The 17,606-nt window shown below is 40.7% G+C and overlaps 1 protein-coding gene across 1 annotated transcript in view; it reads left to right on the plus strand.

Moving 5' to 3' along the window:
• LOC126183555 (ubiquitin carboxyl-terminal hydrolase MINDY-3 homolog) overlaps window positions 1-17,606 on the plus strand; it is an 82,643-nt gene that overhangs the window by 36,801 nt on the left and 28,236 nt on the right. The window contains exons 5-7 of the mRNA XM_049925634.1: window positions 3,195-3,348; window positions 7,104-7,241; window positions 16,499-16,658. Of these exons, the coding sequence (XP_049781591.1) occupies window positions 3,195-3,348; window positions 7,104-7,241; window positions 16,499-16,658 (452 nt within the window). The remainder of the gene's footprint in view (window positions 1-3,194; window positions 3,349-7,103; window positions 7,242-16,498; window positions 16,659-17,606) is intronic.

Genomic DNA, 17,606 nt, shown 5'->3' on the forward strand with positions numbered 1-17,606 from the left:
TTTGTAACACCCTGTATACTGCAGGCATGTTCACCGAGTATGCGTGCCTTCTTCACTAGACAGCAGGTATTCCTGTTATCTTCATGTCAATTAAATATCTTGATTGAATACAAATATTTGTACAGGATGCACAAAAACACTGGCCAGGAAATTATTTGTAAGACTTACACAAATACTGACCTTTGTTAATGAACAGGAGAATTGCGCATTACAGAAAATTCTGGAAAAAAGTTATTTCAGTGGACCTACTGGTCTGTCACATGGCTGCACAAGAGCATGTCTCACATTCTCTATTCCAAATACTTCACTATGTCATCAAGTTTGAGTGAGTGAGAGGAACAGACATATTTATTGACTAGTATAATACACTCCTGGAAATGGAAAAAAGAACACATTGACACCGGTGTGTCAGACCCACCATACTTGCTCCGGACACTGCGAGAGGGCTGTACAAGCAATGATCACACGCACGGCACAGCGGACACACCAGGAACCGCGGTGTTGGCCGTCGAATGGCGCTAGCTGCGCAGCATTTGTGCACCACCGCCGTCAGTGTCAGCCAGTTTGCCGTAGCATACGGAGCTCCATCACAGTCTTTAACACTGGTAGCATGCCGCGACAGCGTGGACGTGAACCGTATGTGCAGTTGACGGACTTTGAGCGAGGGCGTATAGTGGGCATGCGGGAGGCCGGGTGGACGTACCGCCAAATTGCTCAACACATGGGGCGTGAGGTCTCCACAGTACATCGATGTTGTCGCCAGTAGTCGGCGGAAGGTGCACGTGCCCGTCGACCTGGGACCGGACCGTAGGATCCTACGCAGTGCCGTAGGGGACCGCACCGCCACTTCCCAGCAAATTAGGGACACTGTTGCTCCTGGGGTATCGGCGAGGACCATTCGCAACAGTCTCCATGAAGCTGGGCTACGGTCCCGCCCACCGTTAGGCCGTCTTCCGCTCACGCCCCAACATCGTGCAGCCCGCCTCCAGTGGTGTCGCCACAGGCATGAATGGAGGGACGAATGGAGACGTGTCGTCTTCAGCGATGAGAGTCGCTTCTGCGTTGGTGCCAATGATGGTCGTATGCGTGTTTGGCGCCGTGCAGGTGAGCGCCACAATCAGGACTGCATACGACCGAGGCACACAGGGCCAACACCCAGCATCGTGGTGTGGGGAGCGATCTCCTACACTGGCCGTACACCACTGGTGATCGTCGAGGGGACACTGAATAGTGCACGGTACATCCAAACCGTCATCGAACCCATCGTTCTACCATTCCTAGACCGGCAAGGGAACTTGCTGTTCCAACAGGACAATGCACGTCCGCATGTATCCCGTGCCACCCAACGTGATCTAGAAGGTGTAAGTCAACTACCCTGGCCAGCAAGATCTCCGGATCTGTCCCCCATTGAGCATGTTTGGGACTGGATGAAGCGTCGTCTCACGCGGTCTGCACGTCCAGCATGAACGCTGGTCCAACTGAGGCGCCAGGTGGAAATGGCATGGCAAGCCGTTCCACAGGACTACATCAAGCATCTCTACGATCGTCTCCATGGGAGAATAGCAGCCTGCATTGCTGCGAAAGGTGGATATACACTGTACTAGTGCCGACATTGTGCATGCTCTGTTGCCTGTGTCTTATGTGCCTGTGGTTCTGTCAGTGTGATCATGTGATGTATCTGACCCCAGGAATGTGTCAATAAAGTTTCCCCTTCCTGGGACAATGAATTCACGGTGTTCTTATTTCAATTTCCAGGAGTGTATAATGCAAAATGCTGCTAATGATGAAGCAGCATGTGTTCATTGTTGAGTGTTATGTGAAGCACAATTTGTAGAAAATAAGTGCAGAACTGTTTTTGCACAGTAGTTTGACTGGAAGTGCTGTGACAAAACCTCCAGCAACAATGTGATAAATTGAACACAACACAGTGTTGAATTGGGGTTGACTGGCCATTTCCACTATTTTCTGTGACATTCATTGACAAGGGTCAATCCTGTGTCAATCTTATTTTAAAATTTTCCAGGCCTTTTTTATTTTGGCCACCATATAGAAAACTCATTCATACATCGGTTGGCCCATCACTATTATTATGTAACCAATGATGGAGTGCTTCATGGAATAATTTTTAGTGAAGCTAATTATTTTACTGAGAGTGTTAGTTTAATACTTCATTTACACAATTAAATGTTTCAAAAGTGATTATGCATGTGTGGGCTTTTGTTTAATGATTTGATCTCCATCGGCAGTGATATAGACCAGTACAGTCTGAATGGTATTATATTGTATAGTGCACAGCTATCTTTGTTTTCTGTGACTTGTACCAAAACATATTTGGATGGAAAAAGTTAATGACAAGCAGCACTAATTTTATATCTTGTAAATGTCTTCTGTTACAGCAGAGTGAGTGAGTCATCCTTTGTCTACACTGACAGTTTAACATTAATGTACATCAATATTTTTGTGAGATTTTTACCCCTCCTCTTTCCTCTTACTTGACTTTTGTTCTTGTCGTACTATTCTTTTATTTTAGAATCTTTTTTACATTTTCATTTTTTTCCCTTCTTCTTCTTCTTCTTCTTCTTCTTCTTCTTCTTCTTCTAAGGAGCAACTGATAACTTTCCTGTTACTCAACAAATGTGAACAGCACCCCCGTTTTTGTTAAATATTTTCTAGTGCATTAAATATATCTGATACCTTTATATTCTGATTTTTCTTTTCCATTAAAAAAAAAAAAATAGGAATTGAAATTTCAAAGTTACTGTTAAGTTATGGTAAATGGTAAAACTGAATTAGTTTCCCATACTTAGGCCTAATGTGGTCTTCAACATTCTGAAAATAACGTGTCAAGTAGAAGTACTTACATAGCCTTGGATATAAACAACAGTAAATTAGCTGGTACAAGTAGCAGGAAATGTAAATATTATTCTTAATTTGTTGTTCTGTTATTACGTTATTACAGTTGCTCCTTTCCCTTTTAGCTGTAGTGATGCAGATAAATTCCCTGTGTATTCGGTAATTAAAAGGTAGTTTTAATACTGTGTCACATTGTGTCACATATCTGGGTATTGCATGTTAGTGAAACTACTCACACAATTCTGTAATTGACTGTGTAAATTGTTACTCGTAAGTTTAATGTGGGTTATTTGAAATTTGTGTGTAGCTTGTATTTTTAATGGGATACTGTGTTTTTGCAGGGAGTAGAACAAATAATGGCAGAAGTTAATGATCCTGCAGAGCCTTTTATAGACGATACTTATGGCTATGGTAGCCAAAGCCTGATTAACTTAATGCTCACCGGAAGAGCAGTGGGTAACGTTTGGGATCATGAACAAGATGTTGGAGGCCTCAGTTAGTAATTTTTTCACTTACTCCTTGAAAAAGATCCATAGGCTTAACAGGTAGTTGTGGAAGCAGATATGTGCCTGTAAATCATGCATTTCATTGAGTGCATGTCAAATTTTCTGTGTGGTGTGATAAATATTTGTCAGATGCTTGGCAAACTTGTGTGTTGCTTCATTTTCCTCTGTAATTTAATGTTTCCTGTGATGGTTTTGGAATCTTTGGAACTGGGAGAGTCACTGACTGTAAGATTGCTTGTATATGTTTCAAATGGTTCATTGTTAATTTTTGTTATTGGCCAGCCTGGTCTTATTGTTTATTATTGCTGTTTTGTTGTTACTGTTACCAAAATATTAATTTTTGACTGAATTTGCATGAGAACAAGTCAGCAAATACCTTTACTGTGTCAGATACTGAGCAAAATATAGTGCTTCAAAATTTTGAATTTTGTGTTTTTAGCTAAAAATAAGTGATTTGTATGTTAAAGTGTAAGTTAAAGTAACTGATTTTATGACAAAAATTATTAATTTTAGCCTTAGTCCCAACTGATAAATCTGGTGGCCTAATTGCTGGGTACTTTAACATACAGGTCTTATTGCAGCCTTTTTTGAATGAGGTAGTAGCCATTTGATATCTCACTTTTTGAGCAAATTTGTAGAAAAAATTAATGAGGTTGGAACATATATAAACATACATTCACTGGTAATCTTTGCCTAAACATTGTCACTTAATTAACTAGTGAGATTTATGGTGCTGTGTGCAACAGAATGTGATGAATTTCCCTTGGATAAAAATTCAACTTTTGAGGCTTCAGCACTTAATATTTCTAAGAACCATTCAACAGCAAAGATTGTATAAAATATTTCTTTATTTAAGACAGCCAGTTTCAACAGACTTTGCTGTCATCTTTGGGCCTTAAAAATCTTTTTGTTGTAAAACTTGTTCATTTCATGCTGAACCTCACGCACAAGATGTCAAGTGGATAAAAATCAGCATGTTACAAAAGATTTGTCGTTGCTAAAATATTTAAGAAATAAAGCATCGAGTGCAAAAGGCCGTGTCCATTTACATATTGCTCACAAATGCTTGTTATATCGCAGAACCATGTTACACAATAGCACATCTGTTAATATACACTGGACATACTATAAACCATTATGTCCTTCATGCATAAACAAATGTGGTATTAGTTTGTAATATGTACAGCATATGTAAACAGATGTGCTGTTGTGTACCGTGGTTTTCTGCTGTAACAAGCTTCTGTGAGCAATATGTATATGGACATAGTCTTTTGCACAAGGTGCTTTGTTTTTAAATATTTTAACAGTGATAAATCTTTTATAATGTCCATTTGACATCTTTTGCATGAGGTTCAGCTTAAAATGAACAGGTTTTACAGCAAAAAGTTTTTAAGCCCTGAAGATAACAGCAAAGTCTGTTGAAACCAGTTGCCCTACATAAAGAAACATTTTATGCAATCTTGGCTATTGAATGGTTTTTAACAATTAAAACAGATCACCCTTCAGTGCTCTCAACATGAGAAAATTCAATCTCTTAATATTTCAGCTGTTTGGCTGACCAGCAGGTCCGTGTGCAATTTTATGTACAATGACTGACAAAAAAAGTGAAGCACCTAGATTAAGAAGAGGAAGCAAAATAAAATGCATAGGTTGAGAGGGAATGTGATGTTATTTCAGTGATTAAAAATTAGAGTAAAATTTGCAAAGAACTTGGCAGTATGAATCCATTACCAGTTTGATGTTGTGCCCATGCTGACCTTGCTATACCCACTGATTCTGTTGAGAATGGTGTCATCAAACCATTGTATCCTCTCCTGAGGCAAGCTTGCCCACTACTGCTATAACTGGTCTTTAATAGCTTAGCTGGCCAGAGTGGCCGAGCGGTTCTAGGCGCTACAGTCTGGAACCGCGCGACCGCTACGGTCGCAGGTTCGAATCCTGCCTCGGACATGGATGTGTGTGATGTCCTTAGGTTAGTTAGGTTTAAGTAGTTCTAAGTTCTAGGGGACTGATGACCTCAGCAGTTAAGTCCCATAGTGCTCAGAGCCATTTAATAGCTTAAAAGGTGGCACTGGGATGGAATTAATGTCCAATCTGGCCCCACTCATTCTATGAGGCACAAGATCTGGGGATCTTGCTGACCAAGTGAGTACATTATTGCTGCACAGAAAGTGCATAGAGATGTGTGCCATGTGTGAGCAAGCATTGTCCTGTTGTTAAATTTTTCAACATTTCACTGTTATGAGAGGTGACCCATGATGGTGTGTGTGTGTGTGTGTGTGTGTGTGTGTGTGTGTGTGTGTGTGTGTGTGTGTGTGTCACACCAGTGTGCTGTCAGTCAGTGTTCCATCACTCTCTCCAAAGTCCTGAAGTCATACCTAATGGCTCCCCACACCATGACATAATGATTAACGCTGATGTTCCTCTTTCAAAACATTAAAAGAATGGGACATCTCCCCAAGTTGCAACCATACTCACTGTTTGATTATTTGGGGTAGTGCAGAGCAGTGACTCGTGCTGAACACAACACCATGCAATGCCATTCATCAACAGTTCATGCTTGCCGGTCATGGCATCACTCCCAACACAGCTGATTGTGTTGTGGTGTTAACTGCAGCCTGCACATGGGACTGTAATACCCCAGTCCAGCTGTTCAGTTTCTGACCAGTGATGTGGAATGACACAGAATGTTGCAGGGAGTCCATTACTTGTTCTAGAATGATAGGCACAGGTGGGATGGAGTTATGATGTGCTTGTTCTACAGTAAAGCAACTTTCCCTTTTGGTAGTCAAAAGTGGTTTATTGGAGTCTTGATGATTAGTATGCATGTCCTAACATTCCCTTCCAGTCCAGCATCGTGTCACTGTCACACTTGAATGCTCCACAAATCAGGATATTGTGCGATTTGACCAGCCTGCCAAATGGAGACTAACAGTGAGTCCCCTTTCAAACTCTGGTACTAAAAACTGTCTCACACGAGTGAACAGTATCTGTGTTCTTCACAGGTATCACTGAACATCTAACGCTGTTTGCACCGATACCACACCATATCATACCAGGCCTAGTGACAACACTAAACATGAGCAAAATTAATGCACTCTGGTAGCTGTTCTACCTGTCACAGAGAGTTGCAGTTCTAATCATTTACATACCCGCCAATGATGTGTATGTGTGTGTGTATGGAAGTACATTGACATCTTACAGTACCATCTGGCTGCTTCACTTCATTTGTCAGCAAGTCTACATGTTAAGTGTGTGTCATAGATGAGTTTTGTGGTTATGTTGGCAAGGTACAGTAGTTGGGGAAGTCTGCCTAACTAATGACTCTGACAATTGTCTTCAGGTTTTCACCTAAGAATTGAGCATTGACTCTGAATCAACTCGTTGGAAATTGTGGGAACAATAGAATGTTAAATTGTGATAGTACAAAAGTTTTTAGTGTTTCAGTTTCTGCTTTGTGTGCTGACACTTTAGCACATCAAAGTTGGATGTAGTTGACTGATACAGAAAATTCCTCCTGGTATGTAAGATACACAGATCAGTTAGTACTCATGTATTATACATTTCAACATTAATTTCGGATAATACTTTTGAAAATGTAACTTCTTAATGCAAAGTCCAGGATGGAATATTGTTGCTAACGTTTTAATGTATTTGATATCAGATTATATTTTGCCTTTTGACTGTAACATCCTTGTACATATTTTGCAAGTGTTTTAATTGACCCATCCTCATGTTTTACAGAATTACTTGGAATTGACCGCCAAAGTGAGATAGGTTTTCTAGCTTATTTAGAGCATATGAGGTACCTTGAAGTGGGTTCTTTTTTGAAAAATCCAAAGAATCCTGTATGGGTTTTGGAAAGTGAAACCCACCTTACTGGTGAGTGAAATAATTAACTTTTTAAATTACTCTCTAGAGAATAAGTCTTTCAGAATTACATGAAAAAAAATATAAGGCATAACAATTTGTGTCCATTCTGTTATTGGGAGTTGGCCTTTTATTTGGTGACTGATGTTAAATTCAGTTAGTATTTCGCTGTTAACACATTGAAACTGTGTAATTTGTGAAGAGGAACAGCTTGTCAGTGAAATGCCTATGAAAACTGGGAAAAAATGCTATATTGGCAACATTACGTATGTCTGGAGCACAGTCAGTGTATTTACACTAACGTGTGTTACTGGACTTAGTCAGGAAAGCATTCTTTGATAACATCACCCACGATAATTTTGCATTGAATGTGTACTTATTAAATTTAGAGAAATTCATAGTAGTAGAAGATGTGTAGATGAAATCAGTAAAAAAAAGTGATACGCTATTTGTTGTTTCACCAAAACTTAAGTGGTAGGCATATGGATATTGTAATGGTCGCCTGGTCGTAGATATTGCTAATTGCTATAATCGCACTATTTCACTCCCATTTACGGAGCTTGTTAGCACTTGATGTTAGGTTGGCGCCATTAAAATGCATTGTAGTAATCACTGCTGCTTGCTGGATCGCTGCTGTGTCTCGATGTTGATGCTGGCTCTAAATCTGGTTGTCTAGGGTTAAAAACATGAGGTCCCGTGTTTTGTTTTATGTGCTTTTGATGATAAAGGATGAACGAAACCAACAAATATGTAAACTTCAAATATTTATTTCTCTGGTGGCCATCTTAATTCCACTGTCCACCAAAGACTATGACACAACACAACTTCCTTTACATGTTCTTTGCATTGTTTATCCACCTCAAACAATAACACACTAACACACTGTACCAAAGTGACATTCAGACTGCCTCTCGACCCTTCTTGCTGCTCGTATTTATAACATTGTCAAAGAACTACTAAAAAGAGATATAGTTTACAAGTCACATGTACATCTGTTATCATAATTTGTGCAGAAAAGTTATTAATTTGCATCGAGTGACATAATTTAACATGTTATTAAAATGACAGACAGATTTGTTGACTTGACAGAATAATTCTTTGTTACAAAAAATCCGTTTTCTGGAAGTTTGTCAATTGACTTCTCTAATTTGCATAAATAAGTAATTAACATGAATTATTAAGAAATACATTGGTTTTCGTCTAAAACAGGATTGATTTCGTGAATACTAAGTGAAACCGCTCCTAGTGAACAAATAGGTTTCACTGGGTGATTTTTATTTAAGGAGATCCAAAATACCTAAGTTGTACACTATTTTTCGTACCTCATATTAATTATTTAAGATGAACTCAGTGTTTTTACATGATGACATTTGCTGTATCAGTGATCAAGTGATATTAACTTTTGTGTGGGTTAGTTATTCAGTATAATTTAATGGGTTGACTGTTTATGGAGACATGTTACGCAATCATTGTTAACATACACAATAACTTTTCTATAATCATAAATACTCGTTAAACTGGTTGAATTTGGAAGGTATCGCATACTTCGGTAAAGTAAAGCCTTTAATATGTTCCGTTACAATATGGACCAAAATTTTTAATATGGTTGGAGTAGGGCTGGGGTTAGTTCATTGGGGGTATATGAACTTGCTGCACCTAGCACCTTTTAGTTCCAGGGAATTCATTCTCCTACTGAGGAGCTGCTTGTTGCAGAAAAGCTAATGTAATAATTCTCAAATACCTGTTTTGGAAATTGCAGTCTCACTTAAAACTTATTTGTGCGCACTGTTTTAAAAATCAGAAAAGATCAGTTGGGGGGGAGGGGGGGGGGTCTTTACCAGGACAGATCAATCTTTGGTATTTGATCTGTGTTTAGCATTAGTGTAGACTCTCCAAGAAACAGTCCAAAATTTGTTTTCTGAGAGAAATCTTAACTTCCACATTCGGTGTATGCAGTGTGATGTGAAGTAGGGCTTTGCACTTGCTATACATTCAGAGCCTGGTTCTCCACAACATACACTATACTGCTGAATAGTGCAAAATGCCTTTCAGTACATCTGGCATTAGTAGTTCCATAACCAAAACTGAAACTGGTTACCCAATTGAGTGTGACATGTATCTGCTCAGTTAGCGCTCTCAGTAACTACACTGCCTTCTAGCTCAATGCATGTGTAAAATACCTCTCCAAAATACACTAAATAACATGTAACAATAAAGTTGGAGTACTCCTTAGCATGTTCTATTCAGTTTTTAAGAAGAGATCATCTACCTGTGAAGCTGACTGAAATGTATAAACTTCACTTTAAACCTGGGGCTCAATGATTTTTATAGTGATCTCTCTGTAATAATGAATGCTCAGGAAAATGCATAAATAATACATTTTGTCTAAACGGGTTTAGCTTTGCAATGTTTAGTTCAGCATAACCTGCTTATATTCCTAATTTACGATTTTTTATGTAAATTAAGCTCTTTTGTGTAGTTCAAAATGTGCAGTAATCCTAATAACCTCTATAATTTTCAGTTCAGCAAAATAACGCTAGAAATTTCTATTAAAATGGAAGCTAGGTGGGAACAGCGAGGACTGTAGCTGTTAAACTGAACATGTTTAAAAAAATTGACTTTAAACAATAGTGCATCATTAGTGTGTGTCAACTTTATATTCATTAGTTTCTGGACATTGCCTATAAAGCTATTCAAGAGATAGTGTTATGCAACATGTATTATTATCTCAAAATTTCCACTATTTTCTAGCTTGACTGGTAGCTCACATATGTGCTGTTTGGAACATGGGAACTGCACAGTTGCCTCACCTCACCATAAATAAAAATAATGGACAGTCAGTCAAAAATAATGTCAGTGGAATATTAAAAACAGTATTCTTTTTTCTTGTAAATCAGATTCATTTGATAACTACCAGAAAAGTTAGTCCTTTTCTGTAATGGAGCTACTTAAGAGCTACCGTTGCTTTTGGGTGGTTGTGTTAATAATGGCAGTTGGTTGAGTGAATCGCAAAATGCAGATTGAAAAGCTCACTGAGCTTCCTAAATCAAAATATCAGAGTAATCAAATGAAGGTAAAGTGAGTGGCTAACTGATCTTGACTCTAAAATTATTTGCATCTCAGTGCACCAGTTATGGAGTGGTGAAGTACTTTAGGTTTCCTAAAGAGAGATGTCTTAAGCAATTTTTATGCTGTAAATTCTTTGTATATGGGAGTGTGGACATTTGTGTCACGTGTAAGGTTTCATTCAGAAGTACTGACCTACAAAATATTGCACAAAACAAATATTTGAAGATTGTCCAGGGCTGTATTAGTTTTGAGGCCCCCATCTCATTCTGACATTTGAGGAGCATCATTCCAAATTGTATTATGTCCACCAATGAACAAAATTAAGTTTGATATGTTTTTGTATTGTTTCCAAAGTGATCTTTCATGCTGTGAAGTTAGATTGTAACAAGTCATATTCACTAACAATGTGAATATCTAAAATGTAAAGTAGAAAAACAGTCAGTTGCAGAAAGCATTTTTTTTTTCTGCGATGTAAATGCTAATGTAAATTCTCTAGAGTGTACACTTAGACATCTTTGTGCCTATATGACTCTTCTGTGGTAATGTACCAATGATGACTATATTATACTCAAAATCTAGATCTGCTATAAATGGATTTCTGTGATGGACAGCTGTCCTTATGATATGATTATTCAGTGGCTGCTGTACACCATCCAGTGGATTCCAACCTAGCGAAAATATCTGCTGAGTACTAGCTGTTAGTTTTGAATCGTATTCAGTCCTCTATAGTGTGTATTCAAATCATATTGTGCCCAACATTAACATTGCATGATAATGATACTTTGGTCAGCTTGTTATACTGGCAAGTATTGCACTTTTGTCAGCATTGCTGTGTTCAATAACACCAGTTATATTTTACGTCTGAATTGTATGTGAGGGAACAGTTTTTTTTTTTTTAGGAAGGAAGAAATTGCTGTAGGTGATAATTAAAGAAGTCGAAAGGGGGGGGGGGGGAGGAGGAGGAATGTGTCCCTCAGCTTAAATCACCATACAGTAGAGTGAGTGAAGCAAAAGAGACTGCTGTGAATAATTTATTATTCAAACATTTTGGGGAGATTTAGATTTCTATTCTAATGTTGTTGATTGAAGTGATATGGTAACTGGCATGAGGAAGTTGGTATGCCAGCTTGTGGTTTCTTGGAAGGAGGACTGAACTAAATTGGAAGAGAAACCAGTAGGATGGCCCTTCTGAAAGTTCTATGAATCAAAAAATTTAACCAGAAAATTTGGATTTTGGATAAACCGTTTTGTTTAATAATATCAGAGGCATTTATATAATAAGGTATATAATTAAAGAATTATAGTAGGAAGATACTGTGAACTGTGTATCAATAGGTTTATGTGAAAATTTTTGTGTAATAACGTGGTATTTATTAATAAGAGTTTAGTGTGATGTACATCCTATTTGATCCTATTTGTCAGTTGGCAGCAAGTAAGATGTTATCGACCTCCAAACATTCCCCTAGGGGCTCACGGTTCCTTCCCCTATCCCTGGTCCTTCCCCGTTGCCACCTCCTTCCCTTCTCTCGGTGTTGCGATTTATGTTGACCTGGCTATTCCTCTGGTTTCCAGTATTGGTTGCAATTTTGTTCCTTTTGCCTGTTTTTTCACCCTTTCAGTCCCCACTTGAGGTTTGACCTCCTGTTTTCAGTCTGAGCCATATGGGGAAGAACTCACTCCCTAACATCTACTGTGTGGATTCCTCTCCCCCCTCCCTTCCTCTCACCCTTCCCCACTGTAGCCCTCTTCCACCCTGCTAGGTCACCAGCATGTGTAGCCAGTCCGTGTGGTGGAGCTTTTATGTACCCATATGGCTGAGCCCCCTGACAACACAGGGTTCACATTACTGATACCTGAGCTGTTCCCTCCCAGTTCATGCCAAGGAGTGGTTGCTTGTCTTCTTGGAGCATTGGAACTCCCGGCAACAGTCGCTGTGCCAGACGACCCTTGCTGTGGCTGGGTGGTGCCCATGGGGAAAGCCCCTGTTCAGAGTGGGTGATATCAGGGCGGATGTTTGGTGCATGGAGCATATCAAGCTGCAAAAATCTGGCCATTCTCACACGGCCATCTCTTCGAATGGTGAAGGATCCTTAAATACTGCCTCGCATTATCTGACAGCCTTCCCTTCCCTGTCTATTCAATGGGAGGAGTGCCAGGCTCGCCGTCTTGGGCTGCACTGTGGTTCGCTCCGATGTTCTTAGTGACTAGATCCCCCTACGTACCACCTTGGAAGTGATAGCAGTTTAAATGCACATGACTCCGGCAATCACTCTTTGCAATGTCTACCTCCCTCCAGGTTGGCCACTTGCTTATATTGCACTATCTACCTTAATCCAGCAACTCCCACCCCTGTTTCTCCTCCTTGGGGATTTCAATGCCCACCATTCACTGTGGGGGAGTGTCACTTTAACGTGTCTGAGTATCCTAATCGACCAACTTATCATGGACTTCGATTTGTATCTCCTTAACGATGGTTCCCCTACCCACACCAGTACCCTTCATGGCACCTTCTCTGCTATCGATCTCAAGGTCTCCTCCCCTGCCCTCGTGGCTTCCCTGCATTGGTCATCCCATAATGACCTTTGTGACAGTGACCACTTTGCATTGACACTATCATCCCCATGCTGCTGCCAGGTAGACAGGCCCCCACTTTGGACATTGTGCAGGGTCAACTGGCCTTTATACATGTCTACTGTCCACTTGGACACCTCCCTCTCAAATTCCATTGATGTAGTTGTGCAAGGCATCTCTGCCACTCTTTTTTGTGCTGCTGACACTGCTGTCCCCCAATCCACAGGGCCCCCTCGTAATCAGTCAGTACCGTAATGGACCAAGGATGTCACAGTTGCTGTCCAGGACTGCTGACGGGTGCTACAGCGATTTAAGCAACACCCCTCCCAGACCAACCTCCTCACTTTTAAGCTTCTCCGAGCTAAGTCTCATTACCTTATTAAGTGGAGTAAAAAGGAATGCTGGGAGCACTATGTTTCCTCCCTGGGGACGTATGCCTCTTAATAGCAGGTTTGGTCAAAGCTCCACAGTGTTCTGGTCCGCCAGCAACAGTCAACTGTCCAGGGTCTGAACCTCCAAGGAGCTCTGTGCACTGATCCATTGGTCCTCGCAGAACACCTTGCGACACACTTTGTGATGGCATCGTTGGCTGCTTCCTACCCTCCCACCTTTCTCCAGCAGAAATGCAGAGTTGAACAGAACCCCCTCCATTTCATCCTGCACCACGTTGAGCCCTATAATGCACCTTTCGGTGAATGGGAATTGGTACAGCCTCTTAGCCCTTCAAGAGACACAGCCACAGGGCCAGATTACATTCACAATCAGATGATTCAATACTTGAACATTCCCCAGAGGCAACAGCTCCTCAGGATCTTCAATCGCATCTGGCTCACAGATGCTTTTCCGTCACGATGGCGAGACAGTATATTTATCCCTGTCCTTAAGCCTGGGAAAAACCCAACGTCTCTAGACAGCTACCTCCCCATTAGCCTTACGAATGTGCTTTGTAAACTTCTTGAAAGGATGGTCAACTCCAGATTAATCTCAGGGCGTTTCGTCACTGTATCAGTGTGGCTTCTGGGCAGGACGATCTCCAACTTACCATTTACTCTGATTGGAGTCAGCCATCCGGCAGGCTTTTTCTCAACACCAGCACCTTGTCGCAGTTTTCTTTGACCTACATAAGGTGTATGACATAGCTTGGCACAATGACATTTTAGTTACCCTCCATGACTGGGCTTGCGTGGTCCTCTTCAGATTTTTATCCGTGAGTTTTTATCTTACCGGCTCTTCTGGGTTCGAGTTGGCCCTTCTCAGCACCTTTACGATTCAGAAGAATGGTATCCCACAGGGTTCTGTGCTAAGTGTCACACTCTACCTCATTGCCATAAATGGGCTCTGCTCTGTTGGGCCTCTGGTTACCCCAGCATTGTACGTTGACAGATTTTTGCATCTGGTGCAGCTCCCACTTGGTGGTGTCTGCTAAGCGCCAGCTCCAAGGCGTCATCAGACGGACCTCTGCATGGGCTACCATCTATGGCTTCCAGTTTTTCCCCTCCAAAATGCGGGTTATGCATTTTTTGTCATTGACCCACAGTACACACTGATACAGAACTTTATTTAGGCAACCAGCTCCTCGATGTTGTAGCACAGTCCTGTTTCTTGGGCCTTATTTTTGATAACAAGCTGACATGGCTCCCCCACATTTGCCACCTAAAGACTACATGTGTGCGGAAGCTTAATGCTCTCCACCTCCTGGCCCACACATCTTCGGGTGCAGACCGTTCCACTCTTCTTTATCTTTACCGCGCTCTGGTCTTGTCCAGACTTGATTATGGTAGTCAGGTTTGTGGCTCAGCAACTTCTTCCACTTTCAAACTCATTGATCCTGTCCATCATTGTTGGATGCGTCTGGCTATTGGTGCCTTTTGCACTAGTCCTGTTGATAGTCTCCTCACAGAAGCAGGGATTCCCCCTCTACACATCCGACAGAGCCAACTCCTTGTTTCTTATGCAGTCGCCATTCGCCAATTCCCTGACCATCCTGTGTACCCTGTGCTCTTCACCAATGAGGGATGTCTCCCTCCTAACACCCACCCACGGGTGGGATTGTCGGTTGGCATGCATCTCGCTACCCTCTGCTGGGATCTCCATCTGCACTCACTGGACTGTGCACCATGTCTTTTTCTCCAACCTTCCAAACTTTGCAAAAGCTCTCCTGCGAACCTTGCAGAACTAGTACTTCTGAAAGAAAGGATATTGCGGAGACATGACTTAGCCACAGCCTGTGGGATGTTTCCAGAATGAGATTTTCACTCTGTAGTGTAGTGTGTGCTGATATGAAACTTTCTGGCAGATTAAAAGGTAGGAGATGAGGTACTGGCAGAAGTAAAGCTGTGAGGACGGGGCGTGAGCCGTGCTTGGGTAGCTCAGTTGGTAGAGCACTTGGCCGCGAAACTCAAAGGTCCCAAGTTTGAGTCTCTGTCCGGCACACAGTTTTAATCTGCCAGGAAGTTTCAAAAGGTATGTGTTGTGAAGTGTGATAGGAAATGGAATAACCATATAATTGGACTAACCATTCCATCCACAACTGTTGTTTTTCTACATTCAACTGCTTATTAAATAATTTAGTTGTAAAGATAATGACTCACCAAGTAGTAGATGTGTTGACTCATTGACAAGCTCACGAAAGTGAATCAAGTTAGCTAGCTTCCAGACGAATCCTTTATCCAGCTTTAGCCCCCCCCCCCCCTCCTCTACACACACACACACACACACACACACACACACACACACACACACACACACACACCCTATCTGCCTCTGCCTCAGATTTAAGGGACAATTTTCTTTACCATTGTCACAGAACAAATAGCATGGGGTGATAAACGAAGGAATTATTCTCCTTCACAACTACTTTCAAAGCTGCACTGTGAATTGAAAAAAAGGAAAAAGTTAGACTTGTTTTGCTGGGAGATTTTTCAACATCCTGTGGTCTGAACGTGACACAAAGTGTCCTTAATCGGCCTGCTGACGTGGATGTGAATATGGGAAAGAGTTCACAAATAACATAAAGGACTGGAATTTGGAAGAAATTAGGGTACAATGAAGAAAGCATGTGGCTGGAAATACTAGAGATTTTCAAACATTTCTGCAACCAATTGTCTTTGAAATGGTAGAAAATTTTATTTTGTGGTAAAATGAGAAAATTCTGCCTTTTGCGGGTGACTGGGTGCAGTCATTTCTGAAAACCTTGTTTTATCACTGTTGCAGTGTTTCATATCCATAATGGATAAAAATTAGTTAAAACCACTATTGTTTCTAAGAAATAGTTGTTAAAGCTGTGCTGTGAGATGGAATTTAAACAGAAATAGATAAACTGTTCCTCAGGAATTTCAGGTGCAGTAATAAACTAAACATAGTTGTTGTTTATAAGATGCTGTTTTGTTCTGTAGTGTTCCAAACTCTAGGTTTGCCTCTCCAAATAAATCGCTCTCAGTGTCTTGTTCTATTTTGTTATGTTTTTGAGATTTATCTGTGGCAATCTTTTCATAGTGAATTTTATGTTACTGTTTGTGGTTGTCAGTGCATAACAGGTTTTCATATGCAATATGTACAGTGCAGTGTCTCTTGTGCATATATGTGTTCAGTTTGTGTAAAAATTAAGTTTCATTTTCATTTTGTTGCAGTATTATTTTCCTTTGAGAAAAGGCTTGTGAGTCTGGAAACTCCAGGTGAAATAGCACGCAGGGTCTTCAGAAAATTTGATCCTGAAGGCAATAACTTTATAATGTCATCTAAATTAGGAGAGCTTTTGAAGGCTCTTGATCTTGTTTCTGATGCTGAGTAGTAAGTATAAATACTGTCTGCTGCAAATCATAATAATATAGCCTGTTGAAAATGGATTGTATGTCTTGTAGCTTTGTGAATTCATTTACAGTCATTTTTGTAGCACATTCGAATGCACATATTTTCTGATTTCAGGCTTAAGTTTTCTTCATTGCACGTGTTTGAGCTTTCATGATGACCTGTGTAGTCTCCTCCTCCTCCTCCTCCTCCTCCTCCTCCTCCTCCTCCTCCTCATTGTCTCCTTCCCCTACCCCCCATCCCACTCACTAAACTTCAGTTGGCAATAATTGTTTTTGTTCTAAAATGCAGCAGAAGTTTTCATTTTGCTGTAGACTTTATTGCTTTATTGACAGTGCTGAGTAATATTGCAATAATATTTTGCTTTCATGAACTAGTTCAGTTTTTATTGGTTGTGCCCTAAGGTTGGGTTCGTATCTCCATGGATTTCTTTTTAACTTAATTGGAAGGATCAACCTGTCAGAGTGACATAAAAGGAGATAATAAGAAACTGGGGAAACATTCTGTGCAAAACTGCTGCAAATTTAAAAGTTGCACAAGAGGACAAATGAATGGTAGGAAGAGATTGTTCAGTAGCTAAAAAAATCTGTCTGACAATAGCTGGAGTAAACCATTGTTTCCCCTCCCTCCCCCATCCAAATTAGGCATGAAAGGGCAGAATGCAGAAAAATTTTACGGCTATGGTGTTTTTGTGGGGTGGTGGAGGAGAAGAAGAACTGTTGAAATAGAATTCATTGATCATTTACAAGCTTAATCTCAATTTGGGATGGAGGGATGATCTGTGGTGTGTGACAGATCCATCACTGTTGGTGATGGTACAGGGTCCATATTCATAGGCTCATAGGAGTGACAGCAGTGTGGTTAATCCAAGTCTTAGTTTATACCAGTGTGAACCATTATCCTCTAGGGTGGCCAATTCACATACTGCAG

The sequence above is a fragment of the Schistocerca cancellata genome, chromosome 4 (genome assembly GCF_023864275.1).
Source record: "Schistocerca cancellata isolate TAMUIC-IGC-003103 chromosome 4, iqSchCanc2.1, whole genome shotgun sequence".
Lineage (NCBI taxonomy): Eukaryota > Metazoa > Arthropoda > Insecta > Orthoptera > Acrididae > Schistocerca > Schistocerca cancellata.